Source organism: Megalops cyprinoides, chromosome 4, assembly GCF_013368585.1.
Source record: "Megalops cyprinoides isolate fMegCyp1 chromosome 4, fMegCyp1.pri, whole genome shotgun sequence".
Lineage (NCBI taxonomy): Eukaryota > Metazoa > Chordata > Actinopteri > Elopiformes > Megalopidae > Megalops > Megalops cyprinoides.
The window spans coordinates 35,202,238-35,215,677 of NC_050586.1; the positions used below are offsets into that span (position 1 = coordinate 35,202,238).

General features: G+C 47.0%; 1 protein-coding gene across 2 annotated transcripts in view; it reads left to right on the forward strand.

Annotated features, from left to right (window-relative positions):
- Window positions 1–13,440, forward strand: part of arl15a (ADP-ribosylation factor-like 15a) — a 109,047-nt gene that overhangs the window by 34,199 nt on the left and 61,408 nt on the right. For both annotated transcript variants that reach the window (XM_036527047.1, XM_036527045.1), the window contains exons 2-3: window positions 6,124–6,268; window positions 8,585–8,644. In XM_036527047.1, coding sequence (XP_036382940.1) covers window positions 6,124–6,268; window positions 8,585–8,644 — 205 coding nt within the window. The remainder of the gene's footprint in view (window positions 1–6,123; window positions 6,269–8,584; window positions 8,645–13,440) is intronic.

The window sequence follows — 13,440 nt, forward strand, 5'->3', positions numbered from 1 at the left end:
ATTACTTTAATCTGAAGTGCATTAAGTGCAAAGTACAGAACCCTACTGACATGACCCCATGGGTTGGGGATAATTCCAAGACAAAATGAAAGTTTTCCAGTGTGGCGACACCCTGAACACCAGTGGGAAATGAACTTGGAGTACGAGCTTGGCTCTGACAGGTTGGCATAACTAAATGTGTGGCATCGTGGTCTTGTTCTTTGTGCTCTTTGTGCTTATGTACAGACAGGCTTCCAAGCCCACACCCTGGAGTCCGAGCCTCTGCTCGGGATCCGGAGAGAGCTAGGTGGCGCTGTGGTGTCACTTGTTGTTCCGCAGCACCGGCCCGGTCAACATGTACTCGCCGCCCCCCGCCCCGAGTGGAAAGTGCCTGGAGCCACCGCAGTGTCACTCAGACCCCAGGCTTGGGGTCGGACACAGCTGGGGACAGGGGACTGGAACACTGCCTGTTCTGCTGTTTGCCAGCCAAGCAGTGGCAGGCAACACCACTCTGCGCACACATACAGGGAGCGCGCCTTTCACTGATTGCTGACGTGGAAACGTGATGTGAAAAACAAGCTGTTAACATGCATGTGTTGCATGAAAAAATGAAACGGAACTGATGAAATACCAAAGATCAATGACACGAAAGCAATCATAATGACAGGCGGAATTCACAGATTAAATGTAGAATAAATGTATTCTGGGCAGTCTGTGCTTCATAGTGGTACGGTATAGGATGTACTCACAACCATTAATTGTTTCATAATTGTTTCAACAAAATCAAAAACCTAACAGTTGTGATGAGATAAGATAAGGCTGGCTGGTGCGAATGACAGTGAAAAGTAGATATAAATGACCAACTTTTTACATAGTTTCAATATTTTATGAATGTTTTACATAATCCCATATTTACCTTGCCTTTCTGTGGAAAACTTCATTGCTAGCATTGGATTAATTGCAGGGTTACAGCTGGGTTCTCTCATTATATTGTATAAGTGTGGACCTCCTGGGTTTCCTGTAAACTCACTAAGGCTCTTCAATGTTCTGCTGGTTTGTGTAGTCACCAGTGATGGCTGGGTAATAAACGCACCGGTTTGAAGTCCTCGGTCATCCTCAAGTCATTGTCCTTTGCTTCCTTGCTCAGGGCCCATCGGGGGGAACCCCCCCCCCCCCCCCAAAAAAAAAAAAAAAACAGTTCCTGCATGCAATGTCAAAATGCCAGGGTTTCATTTGCTTAATCACGCGATTTAAGCTTTTTGGTGGTGAGCAACGTGAGCCACGGCAGCAGGCGTTCCTTTCACACTCTCATTATGTCGTTTCTTTTTTTTTTTTTCATAGAAACGGAGAGAGGAAACGTTTCAGGGTGTAATTATAACGCCGGGGGAAAAGAAAACATAAACAGTATAAGGTAACAGCCGGGATCTGCGCTATTAGGCTTTCCGCGGATTGATTGAGCCGAGCCTCACGCCGCGAGCACGCAGCCATCCGGTTGGCGCGGTGACAGCGCACGGCGCGGGGCGGTCTGAGCCGCATTTCTCTCGCACCTCTTAACAAGCGTGCCGTGCTGCGGCGGGGTCTGACTCTACCTGTCTCGCGCCCCCTCGCCCCCGCCCCCGCTCCCCTGAACCACTGCTGAGCTGGGCCGCCAGAGTCAGCGCGAACAGCAAAAATCCGAGGGAGGAAGATGAATGAGCACAGCGTCCTCCCCGCCCCAGCGTTGCAGAAATGGTAGGGGAGGATCATGTGCTCACACGCACACGCACACGCACACACACACACACACACACACACACACACACACACACACACACACACACTTACACACACACAGAGCAGTTCATGGCACTCCCTCAACTGGGGGGGCTCCCATATAAAGGACTGTCATTTCAAAGGTCACCATTGAGTTGTGCAGACAAGTGTCGCTGGCGGTCTTGGCGCTGGTGCTGGTGGGGGAATTTCAGAAGGAGGGGCTGGGTGGGGGTGGTGGTAAAGGAATGCCAGGCTCAGTGTGATGCCCAACTGTCACTTCCAGGGCTGGTGCCCCCGCCCCTCCCCGCCCCGTCCCGTCCCATCCTGTAACTGAATGCCCGGGCTGAAGGGCTGGCGGGATGCACAAGCCAACCCCGGCCCCCCCCTCCTCCCCCTTCTCGCTCGGCCGGCCGGTCCCTCTGCTTCGGGGTGCAGAGAGACGACCGAGGGCCGCTTGTCTTGGCATCGCTTCGCAGGAGGCGGAATGCTTCGGGAGGCCGCTGTGTTTAACGGCGCTGCGGTCGCCGGCTCCTCCTCCGCTTCCCGTAGGTTAGCGGCGCTCGTTACCTTACCGCTGCCGCGCGGTGCATCCCGACGCAGCGTGACGTTCACGTGCCGCCCGCTTGCATGCTCGGGGCAGGCATCTGGAGGGGGAGGGGGAACGGCCCCGCGCCGCTCGCGTGTCTGGGCCTCGTTGCGATTGTGAAAGTCGGACCTGACGGGGGTGGTTCTGATTATGAAAGGGGACAGGGGAGGCGCCGGTGGCCCCGGCTCTCGGTGTCAGATGCTCCGTCACGGACTGAGCTCCTCATTTGCTTCACATCTGCCTCACAGGGACTCATTGTCTTTAGCCATGCTGGACTAATTAGCCAGATGTTCAACAACTGTAATTATTAGTATATGCATATGTACCACAGCGGTGGTGGCAATTGAGACATGCTCCTCTAGCAGTCTAATTTGTACATTTTATGCTTGTCTTTGTTATAAAATAGCCATCTTTTAAGAACGGAAATGGAAATAACTGTAATCTGACAGCAGTCATACTGTTTTGCCACCAAATTACCATTGCATACCAGCTGCCCTGTACTTACAAATGGCAGATTTGGGGAGGACTTCCATCGCAGGCTACAATATAAGACCGAGGTGTGTTAAAACAAGTAGGTATCTGTGCAGTTTCAGAGAAGCAGACAATGGCATCACAAAAGCAGCAAGGTTCATGTGCAGTATCATCGTTTGGAGAGGGACAATTCAATTGCAATGAGATTGCTGTCCTCTTTACCCCAGATCCAAAGCAAGAGTGAAAAGTTAACGCGCTTCAGGCGTGTACAGTTTACCTCTGGCGGTAACAATCGATTCTGAAAACACACGCCGGTCTTTAAAATAGAGCCGGTTATTGATGGGTGTGCTGGGCTGGCTGAGCGCCTTCCGCGGTTTACAGGCCACAGCAATACCTCGCCATTTCTTTCTTTTTTTTTTTTTTAGGCAGAGTACAAACCAAGATCAAAACCCCTTTGAATCGGTGCCACGTTTAAACTGTGCCACCATCAAAACGATTAAACGCGCTCATCTGAAATAGCACCGCTGCTCGTGCCCAAAAAAGAAACAGGCAGGGGTGTGGGGCGAGGGGGTGGAGGTGGGGGGTGTGGAATATCGACAAGCGCTGCAGCGGAAAGTCCCGCCACAGACTGTTTGGGTTCTGAATCTGGCAGACAGGAGGAGGGCTCCCCCGGGCCAGTCGAAGGGTACGGGAGAGGCTCGCGGGCAGAGGGGGGTGGCTGTTGTTTTTTTCCGGATCGTCCCGCGTACTGCGGGTCCCGGCCCGCGATGGGGTTTAATTATGTGGCGCTGCGGAGCGGATTTTGCCCAGCTGTGCGCTGCGTCTACGACGGCCGATTATAACGCTGTTAAATCTCTGTACCGGAGCCAGGGCTGGCACGGGGCCAGCGCTCCTAATTGCATCAGCCGTTTGATGTTTTGACATCTTTTTTGAATCGAGAGATGCTGGGAGACCCGGAGAGGGCTGTCCAGTGTACCTTTCAGCCCGAATGTTGCTCTGCTGCGTCGCAGGCGATATCGGCCTGCAGGATATATATTTCCTTGTTCTTCATTTACATAAAAAGGGGGTAAATCAGCTTTCACAACCGCAGAAACAACAGTGAGGTAATGTCTTGGGGGCCCTTCACAGGAACTCAGTGAAAACACGTCCGATCTAATAAGAAGCAATCAATCAATTAAGAGTGGCGTTTTGGCTGCTCTTACTGAGGAGCTCTGGCAAAAAAGTACATTCTTTCAGAAGATGTTTGGAGGGGTGCTGCATAGGTGCAAAAACCAGTCAGACCTCTAATGGGAATAATGAATGACTCTGTGAATAATTCTAATAGTTAGATGTGAATGATGTTATTTTCTAGCGATACATTTTGTATGAGGTCTCTCAGCCAATTTTCTACGAATATGGTCTTAAAAGATTGTCTCACTCCAACTATTTAAACAAGAAACAGACACCCCACATGTCTGGAAAAGCACTTAATGGGTTAAAGCGCGGTGGTGTTTATGACCAGCGCATGCTAATCTTTACCTTCAGACTGACATGGCGCGAGAGACTCTTGAGGGCATCGGGACGGGAGCGTTCGCGTTTGGAAACGTTTGTTCTTCCCCCTTAGATCCTTTCGGCTGAGTGTCCTCGTCAATCACCTTGTCAGGGGCCCCGGGGCGGGGCCGTCTGGTCTCCCAGGGGTTTCCCGGTGTTGTCCGGGGCCACCGGGGTCAGGGCCTGGACGCTCCTTATGCAACCGCTGAGAAATGCGCGTCCCCCTTCGCAGTGTGAGCGGAGGGGAGGGGACGGCGACATTGTCATGGAAACGTTCAGAACGCCGTGCCGGCATGGGCGGATCAGGGGCCAGATGTCCAGGTCGTTCCGGACAGCCTTGACCTGTGACAAACCGGACGCAGATGCCGGTGGCTGACTGCTGACCGTCTGGTGGGCCGCTTTGCATTCTGTTATGGGTCTGAGTGGTGCTAAGTGTAAGAAAGCTGGTGAGAATTCGATACTGTGCGATCAAAGGTATCACTACTAAATTGAATTCAGAGAAGGAAAAATGATCCCTGGAAGGAAGAGGGCTTTTAAGAAATATTTAAAGAGCAAAAAGGTGCCTTTCAGGCGTATTTGTGGGAAAATGAAAACCCATACCCCCTTCTTTGTCCTCATCAGTCACTTTTGACCAGCAATAACACTATAAATTACACAAAAGTAGCTGATTATGCCACCCCACCGATAACTGTTGATCTAGTTTTTGAAATTTAAATGCATGCATATCAGTGTTTCTTACATCAGCAGGAACTAGCTGTCTGTTCACGTAGATGTCCACCAACGTGTGCTCTGTTAAGAGAATTCAGAGACGCTCCCTCAACTACTGAAACCTCTGCACACTGGAGCGTTTCCTTGAGATGGGGCGGGGCGGGGCGGGGCGGGGCGGGGCGGGGCTGGGGGGGGGGGGTTAATGGGGGGCGCGCTGTAGTCTGTGCTGATACACATTTCTGGCGCCATCAAATCAAAATGCTAGAGACGGAACTCTTTCTTTTCCGGTCTCTTTATGTACGGAGGGCCCCAGTCCTGTTTTAGCAGTGGCCTGGTCACCGCAGACGCTGGCCTGAGGCGTGGTGTCTACAAACAAGAAATATTCATAATCTATAAACTCGCGCCCAGAAAGTGCTGCCGTTCAATAACCCTGGGGCAACAGATCTATACTCACTGGCGCAGGAAGACACTGCGGTTTTCAGATTAGGCAAATGGAGAAATGATGTAACAGAGGGAAATCACGAAGCCAGAAGTGCGCTGTTTCCTCGCATCTCAGAAAACATTTGAGTCAACATGACATTTGCACGTTTTGCAGTAATGTGTCGCTTGTATTTGAATGGCTGTTTCCCGAGAGAGCAACCAAACGAAATTGGTCTGTCAGCGGCTGAAGTTTAGCATGGTGCAGCTCCTCACCGGAGGGGGAAAAAAGGCTCAGGATTGCCTAGACCGGCCCCCTTTGCTAATGAGAGAGACCTCTTTTTAGTTCTGGACACTGATTTCTCCTCACGAGTCCTAAACGTCTCATTCACGGTTCACACCACGTTTGGCCCCTTAATATTACCCAGCAGCCTCCGGTCCCAGGCTGTGATTCACACAGTGACAGGCCCCTGCATGTACCTGTCACAGGAGCGCAGTCAAACCCGACTAATGCTCACAAAAACAACGCTGAATGGAATCAAATAGCGGGTGGCACGAAAGGATTCTCGGCTCACGGTGGAAGAAACGATGAGTGTGTTTTTCCACCCTGTTGTTTTCACGGATTTAGTCACCCCCTCCTCAAAAATATTTTTTTCCTCCTCTTTTTTTTTTTCCGCCAGTGTTTCCGAGCGCTCTGCTGCAAAGGACCTCCCCCGCCCAGGCCGGAGTATGACGTGGTGTGCATTGGACTGACAGGTGCCGGCAAGACCAGTCTGCTCTCCCGCCTGTGCAGCGAAGCCACAGACAACATCGTGCCCACCACAGGTAAGACCCTCTTACCCACAACACCCTGCTCCCCGCGTACACCCGCGCTGCCTTGCGAAACACAACAAGGCCCCCTTTCTTTCCATTACACTTCTCAACTCGCCTGGTCCGAGCAGCCAAAAAATATCGACAGTAAATTACGGCTAGCCGATCGCTCACTGCCCCCATAGCAGTATTCGCAGCTATATTTCACAGGAAAGATGTGACCGGCAGAGAAGGCTTTCTGTCCCTGCGGTTTGCCAAAAAAAAATCTTCGCCCCCATGAACGGAAAGATTCTGATTTTGTTTCACGATAATGAAAAACTTAAGGCTAGTTTATCACAAGCTTAACTCCCCCTTTTCACCCCCACCCCCCGCTCACACACACGTCCAGGTTCCACAGACCGCCATTTCTCCTGTGCGTTTGCGACCCATCGCAGCGCGTGCTTCCAGACATCCCATTGTGCTTCCTTATTTATGCGTTGGCACGTCACTCTTCCAAATAAAAAAAAAAGAAATGTGAGGCCGTTCCTCCCTTGTCTGGGGACTGAACACCTGTCCCTATGCTGTCTAACGGGCTTTTATATTTAAAATAGAAATATTTTGTACCTTACCAAAGAGTTATTCTGGCAGCTCTTCTGAAAATAAGTTCGAGATAAATTTGTCAACGCTGCTGCTCCGTGCCAATAGCCGCGTGGCAGAGTGATCCATGGTTGTATCCCACATTCCTGTTCACCTGCTGGGGCGCTTACAAAACAGCACTTTATAAACACGGCTTAAAGATTTAATGACGCCTCTGACGTTAAGTCGTGTGTTTAGTGTTTTTATTTAATCAGTACCAAATGTCATACAAAACTCCCGTGATGTATGATCAGGACAGGGGAGGACAAGATATATTAAACTTGACAGGAATATCTCTTTCCCCCATGATTCTCTGCGTGCTTCGACAGTGTCCTTTCATATGTCAATAAACAACGTCCCACCAGGTACGGACCAAGACTGTGTTTTTCTTTCTTACCAGAACTGAAAAGCAACGTCAGACAAGTGTTTCTTTTGTGGAATGCATGCAAATAAAATCATCATCAAATGATACAGCTCAACATTCCTCTTTATTTTCCTGACCTCGATTCCCTGAAAACACTGTTTAGGGTTTGAACGGAATCACAATGATGTCACAATAACCAAAGGCGCATTAGAAACGTAAAAGTAACCGCAGACGTCCTTGCATGTTCTAAAGCAGATAACTGAACTGCAGGTTCAATAGGCGTTAACATCCAGCTAATGCTGCATCCAGATTGTTGATGGGAACGATAACGACCTGAAACGTGCGCTAAGCACATGACGAAGCTATGCCCTTGATGTTGTTGTTGCTAAGTACGGGAATAATTGGGGAAACCGCAAACGCGTTAAAGCAGGTCAGAGACTCGAACGGGGGTTTGTGGAGCAGGCAACCACGTCCGCAAGGGATATGAACATGATTACAGGTTAGGCCCCTGAACTGTCCTGATATTCAGTGCTGTTATTCATAGAGCTCCTTAGCTACACTGTATGCACGCAAGCATGCCTTCCAGATGGTTTTCACTCAGCTTAAAAAGACAAAACAGGACCATACTTATAGCTAATGGTGTCTTCCATACCTTCCCCACTATTGGCATGCAGTTTTTTCCCTTCTTGCAGCTATGTACAATTTCTGTTCTGTCCCCTGCACATTTTCGACTCTACCAGGGTGGGAGGATTTCAGAAGCCATACAGACCCATCCGTGGAGCTCCCCTGTGTACACAATTGTGATATGGACGGGCAGCACAAGAGTCGCAGCCATCGCAGATGAATTACCGCAGGCGGACTTTGATCTGGGAGGCGTGTGAAAAAGTATAGCGGAATCACCACCAGCCCTAAGTGCAAATGGTTTTCAGCTTATAGTAATGAAAGCTTTTAAATCCCAGGAAAACGGTGTGATATATAGCGCTTGCCCTCACGTGTGCTTGAGTTGGCAGCCTTCGCATTAATGACCTCGAACATTTAGTGAGCCGCGTTCAGCCGGCCCTGCCAAAAGACCCAGGTCTCTGCCATGAGGGACTAAGAAATTTTCATGACTGACTCCCAGAGGTGATATCACCTTCTGTTACATACACTTTATTCTACTGAGTGCTGTTAGATTTTACACCATGCAGCACTGCGAGTTTATTACGCTGTTTCATCATTACGCAGTGCAAATGTTTATCCATTTTATGCCTTCACCCTCTCCCTGTACATATTCTATTTCATCTTGAAGTCTCAGATTGTAGCCTTAAAAACAAACGAGAGTGGGTGTTTATTGTGTTCTCTGTCTCTTTCAGGTTTTAGCATCAAAGCTGTCCCATTCCAGAATGCCATCTTGAACGTAAAGGAACTCGGAGGTAACTTATTATTATTAAAAACATTGTTTTGGCTGAGTGTTCTTCTTGTTAATAACACATTCAAAGCTTCACTTTGCTTTACCTAAACTTGTACTATTCAATCTATCTATGATCCATTCACTCTGTTATTCAGGTGAAAACACATTGTGTATAGATTGAATAGAGGTTTTGAAATTTGTGGCAGAAATGCCAGAAACAGCCAGAAAAAGTGTACTGTATATAGTCCAGTATTGATTAGAACTCTTTTTTTCTAATCTTTTGGTTGTGGGATCGAATCCTCGATGAGTGACTGTTGTTGTAAAGAAACGTTCTCTTGCATACATCAAGCCGTTCCAACTGCTACAGTGAAAAGGGCAGCTGTACAGAAGGAATTTTGCAAGATGAAAAATGGCAATCGTTTTAAGTCGCTCTGGATAAGGGTGTCTTCGAAGGGAATAAATAATGTGTCATTTTTGGCACGCATCCTCTCCTCGGCAATGGAGGCGGCGTATTGCAGGGGTCTGGGAAACACACGTTATGGAAACAGGGTTATCTGCTCTCGTGAAGGCATTTCAGTTACCTGAAGTGGCTCCGAGGAGGAACCGTGCTCTTTGACTCAGAGGTGCTGCGGCCCAATTCATCTCTACTTGCCAATGCAAAGCACTGCTCTCCATCCCCGAGGGGTGGGGCCGGGCGCCCCTCCCCACCTGTCCACATGCTCGTTTCATTCTGACCTGGGTTTCATCTCTCATGATGCAATGCAAGAGGGATTATACAGTAATGTGGGAATCAGTAGCGTGGTGTGGTGATAAGGAGCAGGACTGGAAACCCAGTAGTTGCCAGCTGCTGGTGCACCCCTGTGCAAGACACTTAACCTGAATTTCTTCAGTAAATGTCCAGCTGTATAAATGGATGTTATGAAAGTTGCTTTGCGTAACATCTGTTAAACAAATGTAATCAGATCACTTATAGACCAGCCCTGCCTTTTGTTACAAAACTATGCTTATCACAAGTGAAAAAGGCTGTCCTATATGTTACTGTAGATACTAATATATGACTGAATACACTGAGGGTTAGGAAAAACAGGAACTAAATTTGTGTGGACTGTTGCATTAGTAGGTACATTATATGAGTAAGCCATGCTTAATTTTACAGTTTTTTTGTCCCAACATCTATGCAGTAAAAGCAGTAACACAACTATGTTTCCCTCTGACACGCAACAAACACCCCACTGGATTGTTGTGGACAAACGTCAACCTGTTTAACAGAAAACCCCGTCCCAGACATGGCAGGCGGTCTTCAGCGACCCTCTTCTTAAAACATACTCTGTTCATGTTGCTATCCTTGAGCATGCCATTAGAGGTTACAAAAGCTGATGGGGGGATGTGGGGGGGTAGCTTAGATGGAAAGCATCCAGAGGTGTTAAATCCAGTAGTTTGGAGCAGAATAAATCACCCACAACCATTCCATGCTGCTAAATTTATGAGTTTGTGTAGGACTGAGGGGGGTAGGTATGCATAGTAATTCATGCTATCTGTAAGATATCAGGAGCATGACAGGTGTACTGTTTGGCCTGACAAGTGGCTGTCCAGAACAGCACTGCAGAGGGCCTCAAAGAGCACGAGAACAATACTAGAGATCACCAGAGGGAGGGATACCAAATTTGGTAAGAGTTTAAAAATGCGTCGGCAAGATGGCAATACTTAAAGACATGCTCTGGACTGGGTCAAAGCCATCTGGAGTGTTTTAAGAGAGCCGGCTCAATGGGATGTTTTGAGTATTGGTGACAGATTGCTTCTCTGTGTCCATCTCCTGTAAATGCAAGTAACACCCATTTGTGTGATTTTTTGTTTTCACTACTACACTTGGGTGGATTTGCAGATATTTCATTTCCCTGACAGTAAGGATGCATGTGGTGTTCTGATGTCTTTTGTACCAACACCTGCACATTGAAAGTTGGTGCTACATCCTGTTACCTCCCGTCTACATCTGTGCAGGTTTTTCAAGGATGCCACTGTGACCATTCCTGCCCTGTGTGGCATTGGTTGGCATATGTGTGACATGGGAAGACTTTTACAAACACTGCTATCCTGACCCCAAATTCAAACTGTTCTGTCATTGTTTTAAGTTTGGTTTTTTGGCTGTACACAAAAAAAGGATTCATGCAACTCGCACTAAGAGACATTGCTGATTCCAAAATCCACCAAGGTGTGTGCTTATTTTGTCCATTCCGTGCTCCCATTGGACAACGAATACAGGGTACTTGGCATCATTTTCTCTCTTGCATGGAGGACTATAAAAGCAGTAATGTTTTGGCCCAAAAGGCACAACTTTTTCTGTTCAATTCCGGTTTTCCATTTTTACTTTGGATGAGTGCCTCATAGAAGACTCTCAAAACATTAGAAACATTTTTGCCATTTGCTCACAGCACAAATGGCATGTTTTGTAAGTATGACTTTTTACATTTCTCAAAGCAAGCTTGTACAACTTTCTGTGTATATCTATGTATATGTTTTGCTAAATGCATTGTTTTTATTATCAAAGTCGTGACTCAGAACAAAATCCACCAAATAGGAATTTTGAACTCTACCTTAGAGATCACTGGAAAGGAAATGTTGAACCGCCTTTACTAGTGTGACTCATTACAGCGAGTCTTCATTTCCTGATGCATAAATACCAAAAATCCTCTTTAGCACTCATTCCCATGTGATATCAATTTTCTAAAGGAAGTGTATTAATCCCAACTTTAGCAGGTTCATGAAATCCCCGGCTTATAGTACTGTGTGATAATATCCCCTTAATAAAATGTCCCCAGTGCTATGTCATAATGTTGGCAGTGGTTTATGTTAGCCTGGGTCTTGCTGTGTTGGAAGTCATCATTGTTATTCAGACGTTAACATATCTTTCTGCAACCAGTTTTTTTTATTGAAGTTGAAAAAAGTTAAGAACCTTTTGCGGCTTACTTCATGAGTAAGAATGAGTCGTCGTGGAACATTTTCAAAAGCCAGTTTTAGTTGCACTTAGTGCTTTGAAGGAAAGGTTTTTTTCTCATCTCAGGACGACTTGACCATTAATCTTGAAGGGAAATCTTCCATCGTGCCATTGTTTGTGGCTGTTAGCGTCCATGTTCTGCTCCCTGGTGAGTAGTAATAGATCGATGACATAAAAGGGAGTTAATTCAAGAGCCATGCCACGAGGTCTTTGGCTGCCAGGTGCCAGGTGTGAGACTGGGTGGCACACTGCCACAGTGATGCCATGGATTCTTAAAATATGTCCAAGATATTTAAGTCGGGGCATTCCGTATTGAAAAAATCTGTCTCTGGCATTGTCGAAGCTATAAGTGGTCTGATTCGCTGGCTCGTTATGAACATTCCTGAAAGGGCGTGGTCTAAAACAGAGCCCACATAGACGGCGCAGGAACGCAGACAGAACCGCAGCCATCTGTTATCAAGTGGAACCTCCCAGACAAAGGACGGAAGGAACACAGGAGCTGAATGTCATACAACATATGTGGAAATGTAGAGATGGTTTGTTATTGTGGTAATATCAATCCTTACAATTATGAACTGCTGGTATTCATGCCCCTGGGTACATTTACCGCCTTGATGCCGAGATGTTTTCAGTTGCCAGCCTAATGTCAGTTACACAAGGGCACAGCCATTCTCCACGCTGGTGCCAGATATTCATATTAGAGCTGGCTTGTTGGCAGAATACAGGCCAGATGTCAACAGAGACAGAAGCATCATGGTGTCTGTGAATGCATGCTATTCGGTTTTGCGTAAATGATGTCAAGTTTGACAGAGTCTTGTTTTTGTTACAGAAATTGAACTGCAGTGGTTGTAATCATAGTCATGGTGGCAATAGTTACTGTCAGTGTTATCATTTTTGCGAGTAGATTTAACCACCTTTTGGGCCATTTCAGCATGTTTTTTCTCTCTCTCAAAACACCCATTGTCAAATCCAGCGGTTTTCAAGATCAAATTAGGGACTGGGTGAGTTAATGAAATGGTGTGGATGTTCTTCCCTCACCTTGCACCTGTGACATTGTGCCTTATGAAACACGCAGCTCCTCTGGGGCCAGGCCCCTCCCCTGACTCTGACCTATATTAAGTAGAAGATTGACAGGTCCATGGACAAATCAAGGCATATATGTAATTGTGCCAAAAGGTATGACGTGGTGATGCACGCACAGTGATACAGTGAAGACACAATGGCTGTGGTAGGGATGCAATTAATGGCTTCAAAATGCAGTTGGCTAACCTATTCCAAAATGGATTAGTCAGCCAATTATCAGCATTACCAATAAAAGCCGAGTTCAGTTCTAAAAGATTTCATTGCATCTATTGCTGCACTGCCTTTATGAGACACAGACAGCTGCTGTTCCCCTGATACTCACCCTAAATGACTGATATTAATATCCAGCTATATGGATGTGTAATATGTAAAAATGTGAGTTATGATGTGAAGGAAGTTCACTAAGATAATAAACCTTCAGATGAAATGATGTCACTACATGATCATTCATTCTGACATTCATCTGTCACAGTTCATCAAGGGAATGGATATCTGGAGCAGAGAATCAGAAAGCACTCATCCCACACATTTTTGTTAGTTTGTTTGTTTGTTTTCCTCCAAAGGAAACCACCACATTGTAATAATTTCTGCTGCAGCATGGTATGAGTTATTGTAAAATACGATCGCAGTGTGGTTTGCTTCGCCGATAGTGGCCTTGAGGGAAAGCTGCTGCTCCTTCTATAAACAGAAGAAACTGAACTGGTTAGGAAATTCTTATTGTGCCCAAAGCTAAGGGACACAGC